Source organism: Oncorhynchus kisutch, linkage group LG6 (genome assembly GCF_002021735.2).
Source record: "Oncorhynchus kisutch isolate 150728-3 linkage group LG6, Okis_V2, whole genome shotgun sequence".
Classification (NCBI taxonomy): Eukaryota; Metazoa; Chordata; class Actinopteri; order Salmoniformes; family Salmonidae; genus Oncorhynchus; species Oncorhynchus kisutch.
The window spans coordinates 69,501,633-69,527,644 of NC_034179.2; the positions used below are offsets into that span (position 1 = coordinate 69,501,633).

Consider the following 26,012-nt stretch of genomic DNA (forward strand, 5'->3'; position numbering starts at 1 on the left):
CAACCATACAGACTTCCAAGTATCAGAATTCCTTCTGGAATGTGGGTCATGTTCATTCATTCCATCATAGGGTGTGAAATACTGACCATCTTGTGGCAATCATTTTGTGCGGTCATATATATTATTTTATAAAGTATATTTTCAAAGTTTTAGGATTTTAAGATTAGTTCCACACACCAGAACACACACACAAAGTAATTTCAAATCAGAAAAATGTGTTTATTTAGATAATGTTATTGTTGCTCACATTGAAATGTCTACATCTTTAACAAGTACAGAAAAAAGAATGAAGACAAAAAGTGGAATAAAGAAGAATAGTGCGATTAGAGTTCATTCTTGCCATGGCACTCGTCTATTGACCATAGAGGATAGATAGACTTGGAGAAGGAAAGTATGCTCACTCCAGCCAGACAATGGAGGGAGTAGGTGCCATATGTCTCAACACTTTGTCCAACAAAAAGAGAATCAAAACAACTACTATATATTAACAGTTGGTACAGATTGAGGCATTCAACTGTGACACTACAACAAAATGTATTCCGCTGACACAAGCAATCCTGCAGTTGGAGAACAGATGTGATGGAAATAAAGAAAACTGTTTATTAGGCTGACATTATCAATGAGTATATGATGATAATGACATTCTGAGGGTGAATATTTGCATATTCAAATGTGTCATTCCATTTCAGCAGGAAGAGAGAGAGAGAAAGAGAGTCACTATGTATTGTATTGTCTGTATTGTTTTTCATGAGAATATGAAAAACACTGTTTTCCAAGTCATGACTGAAAGGTTACTAAACATTGTGACAATTATTCAACAGAGAGAGACCATATACAGCTAAGTTGATTAATAGGTCTTTACACAGGAAATGATTTAAACAAACAAACATTAAGAATCTGATTCTGTATACAAAATTAATACATGTTTTTTTCTCACAAAAAAACTAAATTGGACTACTTTTACAAAAGCATGGCATCCTCACATACACCCCGAGTACATCATTGACACAAATAGCTTTGATGGGCACCAAAAATAACTTCAAATGCATCACAAATAAATGTTTCAAATGCATTACAAATCTAGATCATTTCAATTATATAGATGCATATTATCTGAAGGCCTATGCAGTGCACAGTTTATTGTATGTAAATCCATGTCGATATATACTCTCTGGTTATTCTACATCCCCTATCTTGCCACAAGATGGCAGCAGCTGCTCACTTCTTCCAAGAACAAGATCTCAATATGATTAGGCTGCAGAGATATCCAATCTAGGCCAGAGTGAAATTTGATACACATAATACAGGTCTTTGTGATTTAAAAGGAGCCTGTATTATCATATCTGCACAGTAATGGAGCAGCTTTAGAATATAGTCTGGACCGATAGTCAGAGACTAATGATATCTCCTCTGTGTGTGTGTGTGTGTGTGTGTGTGTGTGTGTGTGTGTGTGTGTGTGTGTGTGTGTGTGTGTGTGTGTGTGTGTGTGTGTGTGTGTGTGTGTGTGTGTGTGTGTGTGTGTGTGTGTGTGTGTGTGTGTGTGTGTGTGTTCTATACGGAAGCTGTTCATCAGCATTTGTCCGTTTACAGTTATTTTGAGTGTCATGTGTAGTTATTATTTCTAGCCATTATTCCATTGCTCTGTAACATTAATGAGCAAAGCTAGAAATTAAGAAGTGAATGAATGGTTCCCCTGACATGGAAGAGAAGACTAGCATTGTAGTGAGGGACCTCAAGGTCACAGTTACCTTGGTGATCTTGCCCTATCCACTAGTCTCATTAGTTCTAAGGAGCCACTCCTCACCTCTTCACAAGGGCAATATCTATTACACTCTCTCTCTCTCCCTCTCCCTCTCCTTCTCCCCTTCTAGAATAATGTACAGATTTTTTTGCTCACAGATTTGCTAACAGTACCTACATTCATTCAGTCATCCATTCATTTAATTTGAATATGCACCATTCAATCTTAGAAGCTCTCTTTCTCACTCACACGTTCACACATTAAACCACTCATTCATTCACTCAATCATTCACACATCTGCAACCATCCATCTCTCCCTTCATTTTTCTTTTGTTTAGTGTTAAAACTTTACACTTTTGCGCACTTTCTTTGCCTTCTCCTCTGTCTTTTCTTCTGTCTTTTCTTCTGTCTTTTCCTCTTCTTCCTCTTTCTCTTCCTCCTCTTCATCCAGCTTCTCTGATTGCTCTGTGGTGCTGGTCGCTTGGGGGTCTAAGGAGACAAGAGGTGATGTCAAAGAACAGCATCACACACTGGTCTCCTTCAAATCAAACCACTAACCTTTTACACAAGTAAGCTTGATGACTACTTAGATTTTGATGTTTCAGAAGACATGCAGGGAAGGTAAACAAACAGCACTAGGGAAAAGAGGTGAATCAATTTATGGGACATCATAATAACTCTACTCCCAAACCAGTCTATGGTAATCTGGTTCTACCTGTCATTTAATGGTCAGACATGTGCCTCCTGTGAGTGTGTGTGTAGAAATACATGTGTGTGGAACATGGTATACAGGTCTGAATCATACCAGTACATATGAAAGTTTCTTCTGCATAAATGTGCATGTGTATGCAGGCCTAATTAGGCAATTGCTCTCGTGAGGATAATCACACCCTACTTCAATGTATCTTTAAGAGTCCCTGTTTAGTGATGTGTGACACTACAGCCACTCTGCAGCCGTGTTTTGCTTTCAAACGACAGATTTACAGAAAAAAACGATGACAGTAATATCCAATGAAACAGCGTTTAACGATGCTACAGGAGAGATTTCACTCGGAAGCTCTGCCATCTGGGCTGGTAGCCCAGCATCAGTACTGATGCCAAAGAGAAAGCAGATAGACTGTTAGCTGTGGCTAAGCATCTCTGGCCCCCTGACTGGCACAGGGAGGTCTGCTGTGCTCTCTGATAGATTTGGTGGAGTGATGCTAATATGTGCTAATATAATACCACTGCTACTTGTCGCAGAGAAGAGTTTATCTGAGGCCCTGCTGTTTTGAACATGGCATAGTGCAACATTCATCCCATTTGACTTAAAAGTGGGCACTGAATAACAATGGCTATACACACAGCTAAACATGTAAGCCGGTTACACCATTGGTCAAAGCATCAATGTGATTATATGAGTGAGTGTATATAGTGTGTTACTAGTTGACAGTGTATGAAATCCCTATCTCACCAGCAGCTTTGGTGGGGAATCTCTCCTCCCTCTCCTCATGACAGGGGTAGTCGTCGTACTCCTCCCCCTCAAAGGGGTCTTCCAAGGGGGGGTAGACACCCAGGTTCTGCATGTGTGCCTCAGCCATCTTCTGGACGGCTGGACGCACACATACACATGATACACAGGAACACACACAGGGACAAAGGGAGAGAGGGATAGGTTGTTTTGGGTTTACCAGGCTTCAACACTGTCAACGTTACCATGTGTCATATGGGCTTTCAGATGCATGCCAGACAGACAGATAAGCAGCCAGCCAATCACCCAGCAAGACAGACAGACATACAGACAAATTTAAAGGCAGAATAGCCAGCACTTTCATGTTTTGTAGTAATGGACTGGTATAATACATGTGTGTCCTATATATACACGTCTTTACTCTTTCCTGCATTTGTTTTTATCCTGTCATTTCTCCTTTCTGGTCCTCTGTTCTTTTGCTCTCTAAAAAATGTTGACTCATCCTGCTCTCTCTTAATCCCACTCTGTCTAAGTCACCTTGGGGTGTCTCTCTCTCTCTCAGCTAATGAAGAATCGAATACTGATACAGGAATACCGACTGGGTTATTATAATAACACTCTACACGCATATAGTAATCCCCCTTTAATTCTTTAATTAACATCTACTGACAAGCCTCCAAATATATTTTTTTCTGGTCTTACTAGCACATGGTCTATGTTTATGGCTCGGCGTGAAACAACAAGTATGAAGCAACATTTAGAACTCACTCGGTCGGTCGGTCGGTCGGTCGGTCTGTACCCCTCTGTCTGTCTGTCTGTCGGTCTGTCTGTCTGTCTGTCTGTCTGTCTGTCTGTCTGTCTGTCTGTCTGTCTGTCTGTCTGTCTGTCTGTCTGTCTGTCTGTCTGTCTGTCTGTCTGTCTGTCTGTCTGTCTGTCTGTCTGTCTGTCTGTCCCCCTCTGTCTGTCTGTCTGTCTGTCTGTCTGTCTGTCGGTCTGTACCCCTCTGTCTGTCTGTCTGTCTGTCTGTCGGTCTGTCGGTCTGTACCCCTCTGTCTATCTGTCTGTCTGTCGGTCTGTCGGTCTGTACCCCTCTGTCTGTCTGTCTGTCTGTCTGTCTGTCTGTCTGTCTGTCTGTCTGTCTGTCTGTCTGTCTGTCTGTCTGTCTGTCTGTCTGTCTGTACCCCTCTGTCTGTCTGTCTGTCTGTCTGTCCCCCTGTCTGTCTGTCTGTCTGTCTGTACCCCTCTGTCTGTCTGTCTGTCTGTCTGTCTGTCTGTCTGTCTGTCTGTCTGTCTGTCTGTCTGTCTGTCTGTCTGTCGGTCTGTCGGTCTGTCGGTCTGTACCCCTCTGTCTGTCTGTCTGTCTGTCTGTCTGTCTGTCTGTCTGTCTGTCTGTCTGTCTGTCTGTCTGTCTGTCTGTCTGTCTGTCTGTCTGTCTGTCGGTCTGTCGGTCTGTACCCCTCTGTCTGTCTGTCTGTCTGTCTGTCTGTCTGTCTGTCTGTCTGTCTGTCTGTCTGTCTGTACCCCTCTGTCTATCTGTCTGTCTGTCGGTCTGTCGGTCTGTACCCCTCTCTCTGTCTGTCTGTCTGTCTGTCTGTCTGTCTGTCTGTCTGTCTGTCTGTCTGTCTGTCTGTCTGTCTGTCTGTCTGTACCCCTCTGTCTGTCTGTCTGTCTGTCGGTCTGTCGGTCTGTACCCCTCTGTCTGTCTGTCTGTCTGTCGGTCTGTCGGTCTGTACCCCTCTGTCTGTCTGTCTGTCTGTCTGTCTGTCTGTCTGTCTGTCTGTCTGTCTGTCTGTCTGTCTGTCTGTCTGTACCCCTCTGTCTATCTGTCTGTCTGTCGGTCTGTACCCCTCTGTCTGTCTGTCTGTCTGTCTGTCTGTCTGTCTGTCTGTCTGTCTGTCTGTCTGTCTGTCTGTCTGTCTGTCTGTCTGTCTGTACCCCTCTGTCTGTCTGTCTGTCTTGTCTGTCTGTCTGTCTGTCTGTCTGTCTGTCTGTCTGTCTGTCTGTCCCCCTGTCTGTCTGTCCCCCTGTCTGTCTGACCCCCTGTCTGTCTGTCTGTCTGTCCCCCTGTCTGTCCCCCTGTCTGTCTGTCTGTCCCCCTGTCTGTCTGTCCCCCTGTCCCCCTGTCCCCCTGTCCCCCTGTCTGTCTGTCTGTCTGTCTGTCTGTCTGTCTGTCTGTCTGTCTGTCTGTCTGTCTGTCTGTCTGTCTGTCTGTCTGTCTGTCTGTCTGTCTGTCCCCCTGTCTGTCTGTCTGTCTGTCTGTCTGTCTGTCTGTCTGTCTGTCTGTCTGTCTGTCTGTCTGTCTGTCTGTCTGTCTGTCTGTCTGTCTGTCTGTCTGTCTGTCTGTGTCTCTATCTGCAGCTGTATATGCTCCTTTGGTAATCCTGGATGATCCAGAGCTGCACAGACTCACACTCAGTGACTCACAGCTGTCTCTCTCTCTCTCTCTCTCTCTCTCTCTCTCTATACATATATATATATATGTGCATAGAAGCAAAACATGTGTATATAGTTCCATAGAAGAAATCCCTCTTGCACGTGTATACAGTATAGTACCTACTCTTATAAAGATACTCCAACTGATTGACATGACTTGTATTAATTATTTTGTCACGTGTGTCTTACCCCACTGCCCCCATTTCACAAAGAACATAATCAGGAGGCAACAGAACACTAAAGCAAGGTAAAGACAGTATCAACACAGGGAGAATTCACCACACAGAGGACATGTATACACTACTTACTCAGTCAGTTATACGCTTACCTTTCAGGGATGGTGGCTGATACACATTTGGGTTGACTCGCTTGGGCTTGAGTATCCCATTCTCTCCTACAATCCACTGTGGAAGGAAGAACCAGTTGAATGTAGCCTACAGTTTTGAAATAACGCAACCATTCACATGACTATAGGGTGACATGCAGTTATCCTCTGAGGCACTAGGGGGCGCTCTGTTACCTGATGGGTGGACTGATCATCCTCAGGGGAACACTGGTCTGCCACTCTGAACAGTGTTGCAGGTGTAGGCCGCCGGCGCCGGATCTAGACACGCACGAGAGAGAAGAAGAGAATCGGGTATTTGTTTTTTGGGGTGTAGTAAGCCATCTCATCAGCGCTTGTAATGTGTCCGGTTCTCCTAATTTGACTCCAGGCAAGGAGTCAAGTCTGAGTACTGTTGGGGTAGGCCAGGGGTCAGAGTTTAGGGGTCAACAAGAGATCATCAGAACAGAAGACATCCAATTATGTCACAAAGATCCCTTTTCTGCAGTCGATTGACCAAAGCGTCCTCTAGTGGCCTCATGGGTGCAATATTATTAGTATTTTTCATAATTTCATAAAAAACAGGGTTTTTTTCCACAAAAACTCCTGTGTTTCTATGTCAAATGGTTTTTGTTATATTTCAGTCTTCTGTGATGTTTATAAAGTGTAATATTGGGATGCAAACTCACATTTCAACTATATATATATATATATATATAAACTCTCTGTGTGACCCTGATTTAGCCCACTTAACAGAGCACCCCCCGGGAGAAATCAGTATCACTCTGAACTCTACTTTAGTCATTACATACATTGTACTTAGTACATGGTTGATATATACATTATATGGTACAAACATAGTTTGCCAATCAATATGCATGTGCCTGTGGCTATTCACTGCAGAACAGTAGTTTGATTCAAAACTATGTCACTCAAGCAAACAAGTCTGTGAGCATAAATTCACGCTTGCATATCTGCAAACAAAAATATGTAGAAATAAAACCTGCGACTAATTGATTTAAAAAAATTCCAGTGAGGGCCCTATAGTAGGTATTACTGCCCTCCTCTCTCCCCCTCTTCGCCCACCTCTTGCCACTCCTCTCTCCAGCCTCTCTAGACCAGTGGCAGGCAGACTGGAGCTCACTCCCCTTAGGCTTCCTGAGGCGGCAGGCAGCCTAGTGGTTAGAGTGTTGGGCCAGTAACCGAAAGGTTGCTGGATCGAATCTCTGAGCTGACAAGGTAAAACTCTGTTCTGCCCCTGAACAAGGTAGTTAAACCACTGTTCCCAGTAGGCTGTCATTGTAAATAAGAATTTGTTCTTAACTGACTTCCCTAAAATGACTATATGTACATTCTCTGTCCCAATGGGTAACCTGCTACCCACTCTAACTGGGTGCTCACAGTACGCTGCAGACGGCCCTCTCATTCTGTCAACACTGGCATTCTTAAGCTACAGTACAAGGTTCATTCATTTGACCATGGAAGGAATGCAGAGAGAGGGTCAAGGAGAACAGGGCCTTCTGTTCTGTAGTTTTAATTCCAGGTAGAACCCCACTGTGAAGGTTTGGCAACAACACTCACAGTGCATTGACTCGCGAACACAGTCTCCCACAGTCTAAATAGATCAAGCAGAAAACAGTTTGCAAACTAGCTGTGGTAAGTTGTTTTGGATACATGCATTCAGGTCAGATGAATAGTGCACTACTATAAGGATGGAAGCCTGGAAAGTCAAACAGAGAAGTTCATGACAAGTCTCCTCACTGGGCACACAATTGGGTAATATTTAGTACGTTGATTAATGAGATTCCAACCTATTTTCACCCACTCAAAAAGACAGCCAAAGGTTTGTTGAATTCCCAATGTGTTATCAATATTATTTTTAAACATCTAAAACAGAGGTTCTAATTTTTGGGGGGGAATATTACTAACAACAGATTAAATGACTTTTGGCCAAGGATCTGTGGAATACGGTAAACATATGTAAAACAACACAATGTAAAATGATGAATTAATCCAGTCAAATCAAATCAAATGTTATTTGTCACGTGCTTCGTAAACAACATGTGTAGACTAACAGTGAAATGCTTTCTTAATACTGGGCAACATAGGCCTGGGAGACTCACAGTGTTATTGGTATCCACGGTACTCCACCAATTGTACATTTTTCTATTCAATACTATTCCATAAATGCACTGTAATTTAAAACTGCAAAGTTGTCTCTCTGTGTTGAATTGCAGGATATTAGCTTTAGAGCAGCAACAGTAAAAAAAAACAACATCTGTCCCATGACAACATGTGTAGAATGACAGGAAATTAGATTGAAAACTGCTGAACATTTGAAATGTTCTTTCCCTGGGCCTGGGACTTGGTTCATCCAGCCATGTACTGCAGACGTCATAGTAAAACCTTTTGTAGGCTGTTGTTATCGCATTCCAGTTGTGTTCTGATTACGAACGGGTCTCTGATGAATTTGCAAACACAAAAGGGGTCCCCGGCCCCAAAAGGTACAACCAAATTCCAATGAAAAGATCAATGCCTTATATTTGGTTTAGTTGTCACTTATATTTGTGATCACTGCGCTTTCAACCATTTAAAAGCACATTCAAATTCAAAATGGGAATACAATGTTAGATGTTTTGTTTATTTCTACAACAAATGAATGTGTTATCACTGTGTTTGATCTAACAACATGACCAAATGACCTGGATTGCAGTTAGTTGAGAGGACATGGTGCAAGGGATCAATGCTGTTTGAGAGTCTATGCAGATTATTATAGCAGTTGTGAAGATTTCCACAGACCTGCAAACCTGAACATACACGCTTTCTATGATTACATAAAGAAGACATTTATTGTTACAGTAACCTCAAAATGTGGCCACTCATTTAAAGGTTGAAGAAATATTGTCACATTAGTTGGTAAGATAGCCTTCACATTAGGCTATTTGCTGTCTTACAAAAGTAATGTTGAATCGTGTTTGGTAGACAATGCAACCAAATATCAACTTTTTAAGGAGATGTATCTTCTGTATGGATAGCCCCATCGGTGCCACTGAGCCTGGTTTTAATTCCAGCTTGTCTTCAAATGAATTAACATATGTTGGATTCCCGTTTTCATTTCAACCAAAAATCAAAATACATATATTGATTTGACTTAATCTATAATCTTTAACTTTTATTTTTAGTTGAATGGAGAAGTGAATCTAACATATTTATTACTAGCACATTGGTAATAGACAGTGACAAATATTAAAGCTAAGCAGTGTTGGGCTTGGTTAAAACTCTGGATGGGAGAACTACGAGAAAGCTGTAGATCAAATCAAATCCAATGTTATTGGTCACATGCAGATGTTATTGCGGATGTAGTAAAATGCTTGTGTTTTTAGCTCCAACAGTGCAGTAATATCTAACAATTTCACAACAATACACACATATCTGAAGTAAAATGGAATTAAGAATATATAAATATATGGACGAGCAACGTCAGAGCGGCATTGACTAAGATACAGTAGAAAAGTATAGAATACAGTATATACATATAAGATGAGTAATGCAAAATATGTAAACATTATTTAAGTGACTAGTGTTCCTTGGTTAAAGTGGCCAGTGATTTTAAGTCCATGAACATAGGACAGCAGCCTCTAAGCTGCTCTCCAGTAGGAGGTGCTGCCCGGACTACTGCTTTCTATCTTATAGTGGATATTACGTCGAAGATGACGTTGCTTCAAAGGTGTAAATTAAACATATTTTATACAAGGTTTGTCTATGTTGAATATTGGTTACCATGACCACATAATCCTGTGGTTGAAATTTCACCTTCAAAACAACAGTTTACGCTGACGACTTTTTTCAAATCCAATGTATTTTCCACGTAGACAACAGCTCACAATACAGAAATAGAAAATCATAGACAAACTAACATAGACAACCCACCCAACTCACACCCTGACCATACTAAAACAAAAGACAAAACAAAGGAACTAAGGTCAGAACGTGACAGAAACCATGTTGATTTAACCCGTTTGTAACCAGCGGGTTCTCTCTAGACCAGCCAACCTTGGCCTGAACCTTTGCTCCTCTCTGTTTATGGTGCCACACAACATCAGTAGCACTTCTCTATTTTCCATGAAGTTGCTCTCTGGATGTGTTCGTGTTCGATCCTGTGGATCTCATTACTCTGGTTAACCAGGGCAGACAGGGTCTTCATCCCAAATGGCACCTTATTCCCTACATGCAGTAGAGCACTACGTTTGACCAGAGCCCCATGTGCCCCGGTCAAAACTCTGGTCAAAAGTAGCACACTATAGAGGGAATAGGGTTCCATTTGGTAAACATCCTGGGTCTGGGAGCTGTGCGTCGAAGCAAGCAGGTCACTGTTGCCAAAGCACAGGCTTGGTGGGCCACACAACACATCATAATCTCCTCATGAAGGTTCTGTATATGTATCCACACTTCCCCTCTATCCCTCACTCTCACTCTCACTCATCCCCCACTTCCAATTCCACCTCATCCTCTCCTCCCTTTATCCTGTTCACCCCACATATCATTCTTCATTCCTTGACAGTGACATGACATTATCCTCAACCCCACTCATCTGTTTCTTTACAACCTTCTCTCTCAACCTCCCCCTCTCTCTCCTATTGTTTTCCTCTTTGTCTCTCACCCATCTCTCTCCCCTTTCCCCACATCACCGGGCTGTGCGCACCGGGTTCTGTAATCTCATTATGGCGCTCAGTTTGAATGCCGTCTCTCCACACCTCCACACCCTCAGTGGGAGACATCCCAGCAGGGCCCCCTCACTGTGTGACCCCCTCCATCTCTCTCCACTGACATGGTGAGAGGCCCTGGTTGTTGCTGGGGCTGCTGCTGCTGCTGGTCAGCCTGGCTCATACCTGATATCTCTGCTGGGTAAAACCAACCCCCTTGCCTGCCCGCCTGCCTGAGGTAGTGGTGGAAGAGTGGGTAAGACAGAGCACAGCAGACCAGATGCTAACCAGGCCCATGTCCCAGCTACTATACTGGGATGCTTCGTGGTCTCATACATAGTACCAATCCAGGTATGTAGAGGACTCTGGTTTGACTCTCATAGTACCAATCCAGGTATCTTCCTAGGGCTCTGGTGTGACTCTCATAGTACCAATCCAGGTATCTTCCTAGGGCTCTGGTGTGAGCTCTGAGATGTCGCTGTTCTTTAGAGGAAGAGAGAGGAGAGAGAAAAGAACAGTGATGTAGACAGAGCAAGATAAATTAAAATAACAAATGTCAAGGGAGCCCAAAAAGGTAGAGAAGGCAAGCGGCATACACACACACAGAGAGAGAGAGAGAGAGAGAGAGAGAGAGAGAGAACGAGAGAGACAGGGGGATAGAGCAAGCGTATGTGTTTTTGCCCTAGAGCTGAAAGGGTGTTGCTGGATAATTGAGGTCATTATGGTATAATAAAAGGATTTATACAGTATGTGAGTGTGTGTGTGTGTGTGTGTGGACCCTCAGAGTGTGTGTGAGAGTGACTCAGCTCTTACTGACATCACAACTGGCCTTCCCGTGTTAATGAAGAGACGGTGACGTTTAACCCTAAACCTCTTTACCGTCACTACTACCTGTAGACTACTAGGACTGCTAGAGTGATTAATACTAGGGCTGCTAGAGTGATTAATGACTTCCTGTAATGGACCAATGAATGGCGTCAAGTTGCTTCCAGGAAAAGTTCACCATCGAGTATAGAGAAGGTGAGTATATACAGCTATAAACGCATAGAGGGGTCAGGGTGAGTAACAGCTATTGTGACAGGCATCAATGCACAGTGATTATGCACACATGCCATTTCCAAAGAATAATATGCACTGTATACGGGTCAAACACACAGACACACACCTGGCATTTCTCATACACACACACATCCGGCTGGGTGACGGTGGCAGCAGGGCAGATGACGGTGGGAAAGGCCAGATGACATAACACACAGCCACTTGTAATTTTCCAGTCTTTCAATCACCCCACTTCAGTAGTTACATAAGATCATCTGTGACCTTCACACTTATGCTTTTATACTGGGGCACAGCATGTGAGATTACTCCTGTTATACTTTACACCCCCACCCCTCTCCCCCCTCTCCAACTCTCCTCAGTTGCAGCCATTGTTCAGTATCCTTAAGTATCAGTCCCACTGTTTCTGGCCTCTCAGCAGCTATGCAGAGCAGGAATGCATCCCAAATGGCACCCTTTTCCATATTTAGTGCACCAGAGTGGGCCCTGGTCAAAGGTAGTCCACTATTTTGGAATAGGGTGCCATTTGGTACACAGACATGGGCTGATGATGAGCTGTCACAGGGCCACTCATGGGCTCCACAGGAGGGGCTACAGCCGGTATGTGTCCCCACAGGACTCTCTGTCCCCCACAGAGCCTACAAGCACAGGGGGAATATTACAGCTCTTAAGCTTCAAGAGAGCCAGGCCGTCATTATCAATAAGAAGGTGCTTGACTGACTCACCTGGTTAAACTAAGGTTAAATGAAAAGGAGACCTTATTTTAACAGAAGGTGGGTCAGATACATGCTGATCTAGGGTAGGTAGGTGTGTGTGTGTGTGTGTGTGTGTGTGTGTGTGTGTGTGTGTGTGTGTGTGTGTGTGTGTGTGTGTGTGTGTGTGTGTGTGTGTGTGTGTGTGTGTGTGTGTGTGTGTGTGTGTGCATCAGTGGAGGCTGCTGCGGGGAGGACGGCTCATAATAATAGCTGGAGTGGAGTCAATGGAATGGTATCCACCCCATTGACTCCATTCTAGCCATTATTATAAGCCACCCTCCCCTCAGCAGCAGTGTATATGTGTGTGTGTGTGTGTGTGTGTGTGTGTGTGTGTGTGTGTGTGTGTGTGTGTGTGTGTGTGTGTGTGTGTGTGTGTGTGTGTGTGTGTGTGTGTGTGTGTGTGTGTGTGTGTGTGTGTAGAGCTGTAGTGATGGTGAACGGAAAAAGAAAGCGTTTTGAACCTACTTAGATTTATGCGACTTTCACACCTCCCCCTTGGATGTGTCACATCTGCTCCTGCTACTCCCTCTGGTGTTCATCCGGTGTCTTCTTGACCTGCAGTTACTCCCCCTGTACACTCTCTCTGTCCCTCTCTGTGTGATTATGTGGTTGGAGACAGGTGGCCTAGAGTCAGAGCAGATCCCTACCAGCTGTAACTCGTTCCATAATCAAGACCTCTACAAATACTGTCCTGCCACTTCCACTCTGCCAGATCGTAAACTCTGCTCAGTCAGTTCATGATTCTAGCCAGTTATTATTACTCAAGATCCTGTTACTCTGCTGTGCCTGTTTCCCTGCCTGACACCGTTTATCCTCTCATTACAGTTACCGCTCTGTCTCTGGCTCCTGTTCCACATCTCACCACCCAACTACCTTGCTCTGGATTTTACTCATCACCACTACTATCTTGGATTCCCTTCAGGACCTGTTCTACTCAGCCAACTCCAACCTCAGTCTCCACATCTGGTTTTTCTGCAACTCATCCGAGCTAACCCAGATCTGCACTCCATATCTCTCTGTGCAACAATAAATATTTTGGTTAATTCATCCCTGTTTCCTCATCTGGGTCTGCTCTTGGGTTCCCCTGTGTCGCTCTGCTTAACAGTATGATCTGGCCAAGAGATGAACCCAGCAGACAGATTTTTTCCTGGGCCACTGTGGTGTGGGAGAGACAGTCACTTATCTGCTTCTTATACAGTGGATTCACAGATGAGATGAGGAAGGTCTGTGGAAAGGATGCTGCTAAACAACTTCTGTCCCTTTTGTCAAGGCTCCCAGAGTGTGGCTGAAATTACATGCGAGTTCCTGCAAACTCGCTGCAGAGAGCGGCTGGAATGACGAGGCCCTTCAGGGAGCATTCCGGAACGAACTCACTGAGACCCTCAAGGATGAGTTAGTGTCCAGAGAGAAGCCTGATGGACATGACAAACTCATTTCTCTCACTATCTGTATTGACAACCGTCTCCATGAGCGTTGGAGGGAGAGGGGAGGTAGGGTTGCATGTCCCATAACATCTGCTTCAGTGCCTTGCTCACTTTCTCCAACTGCATCACATCTCCAGGCATGTTCTAATCCTGAACCCATGCTGCTCGGCCGGACCCATCAATCTCCAGACGATAGGCAGTGGCGTATCAGTACTAGGAGCTGTCTATATTGTGGCCATGTTGGTCACCGGGTCTCCACTTGTTCCCTGTGTCCAGCAAAAGAGGGGGCTCAGCAGTAGTGGGGGATATACTATTGAGCCAAATCGCCTGCCCATTTCCCAGACACCTGCTTGAGGCCAATGTTGTGTGGCAGAGCCAGGCTTTTCCGCGGTCTGCTTTCATCGATTCCGGTGCCTACGAGCGCTTTCTGGACCGAGGGGTCGTTAATCAGTTGGGTCTGGACACTTTCGCTCACTTCACCTCTGGATGCCAATGCTCTCAATGGAAAGCTACTGTTCCTGTTATCCTGCGTCTCTCTGGAAATCACCAGGAAAATATCAGTTATCACATAATCGACTGTTCTCACTCACCTCTGGGCCATCCATGGTTAAAGCTACACAACCCACAGATTGACTGGTCCACCGGAAGGCTAATTACTTGGCGTACATTTTGTCATTCTAATTGTCTACATTCTGCCCTTCCTCCTGCCTTGTCTGCACCCCAGTCCATTCCAGAACCCCCAGACCTGTCTTCTGTTCCTCCAGAATATCACGGTCTAGCTCCTGTATTCAGTAAGCACCATCTCTGCCGCCTCATCGGCCATACGACTGTGCTATCGAGCTTAAGCCTGGAGCTCCCCTCCCTAGTAGCAGGTTGTATAACCTCTCTTGCCCTGAGCAAGAAGCCATGGAAGAATACATCCAGGACTCCCTGGCTGTCGGACATATCTGGCCTTCCTCTCCAGTGGGTGCTGTGTTTTTTTTTGTCAAGAAAAAGGATAGATCACTGAGGCCATGCATAGACTTCCATGGGTTGAACAGTATCACTGTCAAGAACAAGTATCCCTTGCCACTCATCAGTGCTGCTTTTGCCACCTCCATGGGGCCACAGTGTTTACTAAACTTGACCTCCGGAATGCCTACCATCTTGTCCGCATCAGAGAAGGGGATAAGTGGAAACCGGCGTTCAACACAACCACTTGGACATTTTGAGTATTTGGTCATGCCTTTTGGTCTCACTAACGCCCCTGCTCTTTTTCAGAGCCTTGTTAATGATGTCCTGAAAGATGTCATTGGGTGTTTTGTTTTTGTCTTTGTGGATGACATTCTTATTCTTTCGAAGGACCTTGAGGCTCACAAGCAACACGTTCTCCAAAGGATGTTGGAGAATAAGCTGTTAAGGTCGGAGAAATGTGAGTTTCATGTTTCCTCTGTCCTTCTTGGGTTACATTATTGCTCAAGGGCAGCTATGAATGGACCCTGCCAAGGTTAGGGCAGTCACAGAGTGGCCTGTACCTGGTAATCTGAAGCAGTTAGAGCGTTTCCTGGGGTTTGACCATTTTTATAGACTATTCATCCGTGACTACAGGCATTTGGCAGCTCCTCTCACCACTGACCTCCATTCCACTGGTCCCCTGAGGCAGAGGCAGCGTTCTTGGAACTCAAGCACCGCTTCACTTCTGCTCCAATCCTTACCCAGAACTCCAGTTCGCCAGAAGCTCCCACCTTGTGCCTTCTTGTCCCGCAAGCTCTCACCTGCAGAGAAATTGACATGGGTAACCGGGAACTCCTGGTTGTTAAGCTGGCTCTTGAGGAGTGGCGTCACTGGTTAGAGGGTTCGGTCATTCCCTTCATTGTGTGGACGGATCACAAAAATCTAGTCTACATCCAGACCGCCAATCGTCTTAACTCTCGGCAGGCCAGGTGGGCATTGTTTTTTTTTTGGGAAGATTCAACTTCACACTCACTTATCGCCCCGGATCTAAGAATACCAAGCCTGATGCCCTCTCCCGTCAGTTCACCGCAGAAAACACAAGTTCAGAGCTAGAAACATTATGGCATCGTTGCTGCTGTCTCCTGGGAGATTGAGTCCCCTGTTCGTCGGGCTCAGCTGAACCAGCCTGATCCTAGAAACGGTCCTTGTAAGGCTCTGTTTGTGCCAGATTCAGTTCGTTCTGATCTTCAATGGGCCCATTCTACTCACCTCACCTGTAACCCTGGCATGAACCGGACTGTCGCCTTCCTGCGTCAGCGATTTTGGTGGCCCACCATGGAGAGATACTTGGGAATTCATCTCAGCGTGCTTGGAACAAAACCTCCACCTGGTCTGCTTCAACCTCTTCCCATACCCAGTCGCCCCTGGTCACATACAGCTTTGGACTTAGTCACTGGCCTTCCCCCATCGAATGGTAACTCAGTCATCCTAACTATTATTGACTTTTTTTCTCAAAGCGGCTCACTTCATTCCCCTCTCCAAGCTTCCTTCATCCCGGGAGACTGTGGACCTGTTGGTGCCAACCAGGAGTTGGAAACTGAAACATGCTGTGTGAATTCGGCTAACCCTTCCTCCTGGAGTGCCAGCTACCCTGGGTGGAATATGCCCACAACACCCTCATCAACGCCTCATCAGGTATGTCTCCCTTTAAGTGTGGCTCTGAGTTACCAACCTCTCTAGTTCCCTGCCCAAGAGGTCGAAGTAGCAGTGCCCTCAGTCCATGATCACATGCGCTTTTGTCGCACCTGGAGGAGGGCCCAGGCTGACCTTTGTGCCTCCACCAGGACCCAATCTCAAGCTAACCGTCGACATGCTTCAGCCCCAGTCTACACTCCAGGTCAAAAGGTATGGCTTTCATCTAAGTACTTGCCCCTGAAAGTGGTTTCCAAAAAACTAGCTCCCCGATTCATTGGCCCCTTTAAGATTGATTGTGTCATAAACCCCTCAGCTGTTCATCTGAAACTCCCAGACTCTCTCAAAATTCATCCCACCTTCCATGTATCCTTAATTAAACCAGTCGGATCCTGTCCACTCCTGCAGCTGCTCCTCCACCCCCTCGGCTCATCAACGACCATCCTGCCTATACTATTCGGCGGCTTTTGGATGTGAGCCGTTGGGGCTGCAGTTGGCAGCATCTGGTGGACTGGGAGGGATACGGGCCTGAGGAGCCCTGCTGGGTGCCCCATCGTCACATTCTGGATCCCTCCCTCTTCCAGGATTTACATACCTCACACCAAGACAAGCCGGGCTGTGCGCCAGGTGTCGTCTGTGGAGGGGGGGGGTTACTGTCACATCTGCTCCTGCTACGCCCTCTGGTGTTCATCCGGTGTCTTCTTGACCTGCAGCTACTCCCCCTGTTCTCTCTCACCCTCTTTGTGTGGTTGGAGACAGGTGTGCTGGAGTCAGAGCAGATCCCTACCAGCTGCAACTCATTCCATAATCAAGACCTCTACAAATACTCAGTCCTGCCATTTCCACTCTGCTCAGTCAGTTCATGATTCTAGCCATTTATTATTACTCAAGATTCTGTTACTCTGCTGTGCCTGTTCCCGTGCCTGACACCATCATTGCAATTACTGCACTCCATATCTCTCTGTGTAACAAATATTTTGGTTCATGCATCCCTATTTCCTCATCTGGGTCTGCTCTTGGGTTTCCCTGTGTCACTCCGCTTAACAGGATGTTTCTATTCCGTTCTCCTAAAAAACCGTTGGCACAAATGGGCTGTGTGAGTCGACTCAGTGATGGTATTTTAATCAGTAGCATCGAGGTATGGAAGATTATACTGAGCTGGTAGGACCAAGTCAAACCTGCACTGGGCACAACAACCCTTCTCTGCTCCTCACTCCTGCATTCAATGTGTGACAATGACTCAGGTAGGATTCATATGCCATGGTTGACGTGTGTGTGTGTGTGTGATTTTGTGCTTGTGTGTGTGTCAATGCATTCAAAAGTTTGGACACCTACTCATTCAAAGGTTTCTTTATTTTTACTATTTTCTACATTGTAGAATAATAGTGAAGACATCTAAACTATGAAATAACACAGAATGTAGGAGTAACCAAAAAATGTTAAACAAACCTAAATAGTTTGTGAGATTCCTCAAAATAGCCATCCTTTGCCTTGACAACTTTGCACACACTTGGCATTCTCTCAACCAGCTTCATGAGGAAGTCACCTGGAATGCATTTCAAATAAAATTGTATTTGTCACATGTGCCGAATACAACAGTGAAATGCTTCCTTACAAGCCCCCAACAATGCAGTAAAGAAAAATTTAACAAATTAAAGAGCGCAGTAAAATAACATTAGCGAGGCTATATACAGGGGGTACCAGTACAGATTCAATGTGCAGGGGCACCGGTTAGTCGAGGTAATATATATATATATATATATATATGAGTTATGCATAGATAACAGAGTAGCAGCAGTGTAAATGGTGGGGAGGGGGGGGGGGGGGGGGCAATTCCAGTAGTCTGGGTAGCCATTTGATTAGATGTTCAGTAGTCTCATGGCTTGGGGTTAGAAGCTGTTTAGAAGCCTCTTGGACCTAGACTTGGCACTCCAGTACCACTTGCCGTGCAGTAGCAAAGAGAACAGTCTATGACTAGGGTGGCTGGAGCCTGACAATTTTTAGGACTTTCCTCTGACACCGCCTGGTATAGAGGTCCTGGATAGCAGGAAGCTTCGCCCCAGTGATGTACTGTGCCAAACGCACTACCCTCTGTAGTGTCTTGCGGTTGGAGGCCGAGCAGTTGCCATGCTCTCAATGGTGCAGCTGTAGAACCTTTTGAGGATCTGAGGACCCATGATAAATCTTTTGTCTCCTGAGGGGGAATAGGTTTTGTTGTGCCCTCTTCACGACTGTCTTGGTGTGCATTTTTGGACAAATAACGTCCCCAAAGTAAACAGGCTATTTTGTCAGGACAAGATGCTAGAATATGCATATTGACAGCTTAGGATAGAAAACTCTAAAGTTTCCAAAACTGTAAAAATATTGTCTGTGAGTATAACAGAACTGATATTACAGGCGAAAGCCTGAGAAAATCCAATCAGGAAGGGACTCTTATTTAGAAAGCTCTGCGTTCCTATGCGTCCCTATTGAGCAGTGAATGGGATATCAACCAGATTCCTTTTTCTATGGCTTCCCTAATGTGTCTAGTGTCACAATACATAGATTCAGGCTTTTATTTTGAAAAATGAGCCTGAACAACAACATTGTGTCAGTGGTCAGCTGGAGACTCTGTGTTTTGTGCGTAATAGACAAATGCGGCCATTGTTTCTCTCTTTCCCACCTGTCCCGGCTGATATATTATCGAATAGATATTTGAAAAACACCTTGAGGATTATTATTAAAAAAACGTTTGCCATGTTTCTGTCGATATTATGGATCTAATTTGGAATATTTTTCGCCGTTGTCGTGACCGCAGTTTCCGGTGGATTTCTCAACCAAACGTGAGGTACAAACGAAGGTATTACGGCTATAAAAATAATCTTTATGGGACAAAATGAACATTTGCTGTCTAACTGGGAGTCTCGTGAGTGAAAACGTCTGATTTTCGTGACCAAGCTGCCTGCTGCTAGCTAGGCATAATGCTATGCTATCGATAAACTTACACAAATGCTTGTCTTGCTTTTGGCTGTAAAGCATAATTTCAAAATCTGAGATGACAGGGTGATTAACAAAAGGCTAAGCTGTGTTTCAATATATTTCACTTGTGATTTCATGAATATGAATATTTTCTAGAAATATTTTTTGTCCGTTGCGTTATGCTAATTAGTCAGTTGATGACAATTCTTCCGGGTCCGGAGGGAGTTCCAAGAGGTTAACAAGAATGGAGCTTAGTGCGACTATCATTTGTTTTTCAACAGGACAATGACCCAACACACATTCAGGCTGTGTAAGGGCTATTTGACCAAGAAGGACAGTGATGGAGTGCTGCACCAGATGACCTGGCCTCCACAATCACCCAACCTCAACCAAATTGAGATGGTTTGGGATGAGTTGGATCACAGAGTGAAGGAAAAGCAGCCAACAAGTGCTCAGCATATGTGGGACCTCCTTCAAGACAGTTGGAAAAGCATTCCAGGTGAAGCTGGTTGAGAGAATGCCAAATGTGCAAATCTGTCATCAAGGCAAAGGGTGGCTACTTTGAAGAATCTGTTTTACACTTTTCTGGTTACTACATGATTCCATATCTGGTATTTCATAGTTTCTTCACTATTATTCTGCAATGTAGAAAATAGTAAAATAAATAAAAACTTTTGAATGAGTAGGTGTGTCCAAACTTTTGACTGGTACTGTATGTGTGTGGGTGTGTATAGAAAAAGAGAGAGTGTGAGGGTTAGCACCCCTTGCATTGCTGAGTGGGGTGCAGATCTGGCTGATGTGGGTTTGCTCTCCAGAGGCGGTCCTCGTAGATAGGCCAGCCTATTAAAAGACAGCAGTAGAACAGCCTAAACTAGATCTGAGGACCCCCAGTGGACCCTGCATAGGCGAGAGAGAGGCGCTCTCTAGCTAATGCTGCTAAAACTAAGCAGAGCTCTACTACATCATACCAGCCAACCATCTCTAAAGGGAGACACTATATCCACCCAGCACCTGTAATGCCAACACAACACAATGAGAGACACCCAACCATGTTATACTCCCCTGTCAACCCTAGGGGTCTGTCCTCCAGGTATATGGTAGGTACTACTTCATTACATTAGCCCATCTCATTAGCCCAGTGTGTGGCAGATCCCAGATATAGAGGTGGACACAGCACTTTGGTCCCATAAAACGGCATTCCATCCTTGTCTCTCTCACTGTAATGATTGGGCCATAATTAAACTCAAACGCATATAGATTTACAAGTGATTGATATACTATACAATTAGGATGCCCGGCCTCACACAGACACGCATGGGCTACACTGACCGGGAATAGTGTTTGCATATGTGCATAGCAACTTTTATGCAATTAAAAGTATACTTACGTGTGCAACCAGGCACACACTCACGACTGAGGAGTGACTAACCAGCCATCCAACCTAACACAACTCATTCAAATCTCTCTCTCCCACAAGCAGGTCAATATCCCATCTGCTACTATTTTCTCTCTCTCTCTATCTCTGTCTCTCTCTCTCTAATCCACACTTCAATCGCTGTCCCCCTCTCTCTCTTTAACCCCTTCATCTCTGCTCATCTCTGATTAAAAGCATATAGCTGCAAAGCCTCATTCACCCTCTGCTATCACAGCTCTGTGTCTGCCTGAACTCTAAGGCAGCAGGACTCACTCTATTCAATTCTTCAGTGGTATCACCCTTCCTCTCCGTGTCAGGCCCTGGAAGAGCCCAGACAAATGAAATGGTTGGACCTTTAGGTCGCGCTAAGTGCTAAAGGAAATGGACACAATAAAGTGACACGTAATCCTTCCCTTTGTGCGATTATTTTTCTATTAAGAGGCATTAGCAACGCGGCAACACTTCTGTCAAGAACAAAACCATCAAAGGTTTAAATCAAAAGCCTGGTGGTGCTGACGTGGTTTGGAAACTCAGCACAGACTGAAAAGTAATTAAATTATTTTGGTGACAGACAAAATATAATAGAGAAATAAAGAACATCTCTCTCCCTACTTGAACAGAATGCTGCTGGTATTATGAGCTTATGAACTAAAAAGAACTGAAACACAAGAGACATTGATGATCATCGTGTTTGAAGGAAGAGACGTACAGCACATGCGGGCTGCATGTGGATAGAAGATTGCAGGTTGGAACTTTGTGTAAACAAACTGAAATAGGGGGTCAAAGCATCCCTATAGCCAGAGCGGCACGTCTTGCTCTTCATTGTAGAGAGCTAATATTAATACTATGCATGCCAATCTGTCTTGGCTAAGAGTTGAGGAAAGACTGCCTCACTTCTTGTTTTCATAAGAAACATAAATTTTTTGGAAATTCCAAATGGTTTGCATAGTCGACATACACACAGCACTGACACACACACTTTGTAAGGATCGACACAGGAGATGAGAAGCAGGTACAGCGAGTGAAGGTTTATTAGCTAACAGACATGAAACGGAACAGGAACAGCGTCTGGACAGGAACACATAACAACAATTAATGCGGACACAGGGAACACCACAGAGGAAAACCTTAAGAGCCAGCTCGGGCGTGACAGCCCGCCGAGCCAGCTAGGGCGTGACAGCCCGACGAGCCAGCTTAGGCACCCCAGGTTCCATCGGCGGCAGCCCCCGGGTCCGACATCACCAACGGAAAAATAAAAAATCCCTGATGCTTCTTGTAGTGGTGTCTGCCTTCTGTAAGGAACGACGCAGAACATGAGAAGCAGGTACAGCGAGTGAAGGTTTAATAGTTGATGGACATGAAACGGAACAGGAACAGTGTCTGGACAGGAACACATAAGAACAATTCATGCGGACACAGGGAACACCACCGAGGAACAGACAGCTATACATGGGGTAATCAACAATGTGAAGGAGCCCAGGCGAGTCCAATGAGTGCTGCTGCGCGTAATGATGGTGACAGGTGCGTGTAAAGAAGGGTAGCCTGGCACCCTCGAGCGCCAGAGAGAGGGAGCGGGAGCAGGCGTGACACACTTACCCCACCAGACATGCCACCAGGGGTCTTTTCACAGTCCCCGGGTCCTGAACTAATTCAAGGAAATGTACAGTATTATTCAGAGCCATGAGTGCATGGAACTCCCATCTTAAATAGTGCAAGTGAACAGCAAACCTGGTTTCAAGAAACAAATAAAGCAACACCTCACGGCACAACGCCTCTCCCCCATGTGACCGACCTGTGTATGTACTGACATGTATGTCAGTGGAGGCTGCTGAGGGGAGGACGGCTCATAATAATGGCTGGAATGGAGTCAATGGAATGGTATCAACCACATGGAAACCACATCTTTGATGTGTTTGATGCCATTAATGTTTCATGTTTTTAAATGTAAATAAATTGGAAAGTATTTTGTCTGTAATGTATTTTTCGTTATGTGTCGGACCCCAGTAAGACGAGCTGTCGCCATTGATGTCGGCTAATGGGGATCCTAATAAATAAAACAAAACACCAGCATCCCCATACTGTCTCCATGTACCTCTTCTTAAACCTTAACACACCTACCTATAGGAACCTCAGCCCTTTTCTCTCTAGCTTCTCTAACATCTAAGAATCATATACAGTACAGTAGCTACACAGCTCTATTTTTATTTGTAATTTTTCATTTAACCTGTAATTAACTAGGCAAGTCAGTTAAGAACAAATTCTTATTGACAATGACGGCCTACCCGGGCGACGCTCTGCCAATTGTGCGCCGCCCTATGGGACTCCCAATCACGGACGGATGTGATACAGCCTGGATTCAAACCAGGGACTGTAGTGACGCATCTTGCACTGAGATGCAGTGCCTTAGACAGCTGCGCCACTCGGGAGCTCTATCATGTCACACCTCTGTCAGATCCACTCACACTCGTCACAGTGTCACAGTAGAATATATGATGATATCAGGCACCATTCACCGGGATTCGATGAGTAACCAGCAAACTTCAGAAGAGACAGGAAGTAATTATAGCTACTGGCAGTATGATGTCACACCTACCCCAGTGCCCATCATCACCCAACTGCCCACCCCACTACCCATCCTCACTGACCTGCCCACTGCACTACCCCACTGCTCAGTTAATTAGCCATCGGTCAACAGTCAGTTGAATACAAACACAGGACTGTTCCACTGTTTCACCTTCGTCCTTTCTTATACATACACTAAGGGGTCGATTCCATCCTCATCGTGGAAAATCTGCAGTATAGTGTGGTTGAAATGTAAGGGTTATTTCCGATTGAGCTGACATATGCATCGGGAACATTGCCTTTAAATTCCAATCGCGCTATACCTTGGATCAATCAATCAATCAAATGTATTTATAAAGGCCTTTTTACATCAGCCGATGTCACAAAGTGCTATACAGAAACCCAGCATAAAACAACAAACAGTAAGCAATGCAGATGTAGAAGCACTAGGAAAAACTCTAGAAAGGCAGGAACCTTGGAAGAAACCTAGAGAGGAACCAGGCTCTGAGGGGTGGCCAGTCCTCTTCTGGCTGTGCCTGGATGAGATTATAACAGTACATGGCCAAGATGTTCAAACGTTCATAGATAACCAGCAGGGTCCAAAATATTATTAGAATGATCACAGTGTTTGTAGAGGATGCATGAGTAAACATCCGTTGGCTTTTCATAGCCGAGCATTCAGAGTTAGAGACAGCAAGTGCGGTAGAGAGAGAGAGTCGAAAACAGCAGGTCCGGGACAAGGCCATGCCTTGAACAAAAGAGATCTCAGAGACCTAAGATGAAGAATTGTTGACTTGCATTAAGCTGGAAATGGTTACAAAAGTACCTCTAAAAGCCTTAATGTTCATCAGTCCACGGTAAGACAAATTGTCTATAAATGGAGAAAGTTCAGCACTGTCGCTACTCTCCCTAGGAGTGGCCATCCTGCAAAGATGACTGCTGGAGCTCAGCGCAGAATGCTCAATGAGGTTAAAAAGAATCCTAGAGTGTTAGCTAAAGACTTACAGAAATCTCTGGAAGATGCTAACATCTCTGTTTACGAGTCTACAATACGTAAAACACTAAACAAGAATGGTGTTCATGGGAGGACACCACGGAGAGCCTGTCCAAAGTAAACATTGCTGCATGTCTGAAGTTTGCAAAAGTGGATTTTCCACAGAGCTACTGGCAAAATATTCTGTGGACAGATGAAAATACAGTTGAGCTGTTTGGAAGGAACACACAACACTATGTGTGGAGAAAAAAAGGCACAGCACACCTAGATCAAAACCTCATCCCAACTGTAAAGTATGGTGGAGGGAGCATCATTGTTTGTGGCTGCTTTGCTGCCTCAGGGCCTGGATAGCTTCCTATCATCGATGGAAAAATGAATTTCCAAGTTTATCAAGACATTTTGCAGGAGAATGTTATGCTATCTGTCTGACAATTGAAGCTCAACAGAAGTTGGGTGATGCCACAGGACAACGACCCAAAACACAGAAGTAAATCAACAACAGAATTGCTTTAACAGAAGAAAATACACCTTCTGGAGTGGCCCAGTCAGTCCTGACCTCAACCAGATTGAGAAGCTGTGGCATGACTGCAAGAGAGCAGTTCACATCACATCCCAAGAATATTGCTGAACTGAAACAGTTTTGTAAAGAGGAATGGTCCAAAATTCCTCCTGACCGTTGTGCAAGTCTGATCCGCAACTACAGAAAACGTTTGGTTGAGGTTATTGCTACCAAAAGAGGGTCAATCAGTTATTACATCTAAGGGTTCACATACTTTTCCCACCCTGCACTGTGAGTGTTTACACGGTGTGTTCAATGAAGACATGAAAACGTATAATTGCTTATGTGTTATTTGTTTAATTAAGCAGACTGTGTTTCGTCTATTGTTCTGACCTAGATGAAGATCAGATCAAATTGTATGACCAATTTTGACAGAAATCCAGGTATTTCCAAAGGGTTCACATACTTTTTCTTGCTACTGTAAACCCAGACCCATGTAGGCAGTTATTGGTCCTGGTACTGACCCAACCCTCTGATCCACTCCTGGTAGGATCAGCATGACAGATCCAGAACCCCCACCACTGTTGTTTGCAACAGAGCTGTAAGATCATAATCCTTCTTCTCTCTCTCCCCTCAACGGAAATGGTACTGCTGTTATTGTCACAGCAGCAGGGTGCACTGCTGAGAGCCTGTAGCTCACAGGCTGACTGGCTGGCTGGCTGACTGACTGGAGTGGATGGGTAGTACAAGAGTGCACAAGACAACCTACTACGTAGATGTGCATGTTTAGAATAGGGCCTGAGATTATGTAAATTAATGCATTTTACTGAAATTATATTCAGAGGCATTGGGTCATAATTTCACAGGATATAATGTTAATTCCTATGGAGTTGACATTTAGATAGGCCGTGCTAGGTGTGATTTATGGAGAGCGCTGTTGCAGTGTTGTATATGTGTGTACCCAAATCCAACAGGCAACAGGGAACTCGTTTATCATAACACAGGGTTGGGTGGTGGCATTTTAACAGCACACACACACACACACACACACACACACACACACACACACACACACA

At 44.7% G+C, this 26,012-nt stretch overlaps 1 protein-coding gene across 1 annotated transcript in view; it reads right to left on the reverse strand.

The window, feature by feature from the left end:
• Window positions 1-195: 195 nt before the first annotated feature.
• LOC109893304 (protein phosphatase 1 regulatory subunit 1B-like) overlaps window positions 196-26,012 on the reverse strand; it is a 32,229-nt gene continuing 6,412 nt past the window's right edge. Inside the window, exons 2-5 of the mRNA XM_020486478.2 lie at window positions 6,145-6,228; window positions 5,953-6,028; window positions 3,195-3,332; window positions 196-2,230 (exon numbers count right to left, since the gene is read on the reverse strand). Of these exons, the coding sequence (XP_020342067.1) occupies window positions 2,082-2,230; window positions 3,195-3,332; window positions 5,953-6,028; window positions 6,145-6,228 (447 nt within the window). The 3' untranslated portion in view covers window positions 196-2,081. The remainder of the gene's footprint in view (window positions 2,231-3,194; window positions 3,333-5,952; window positions 6,029-6,144; window positions 6,229-26,012) is intronic.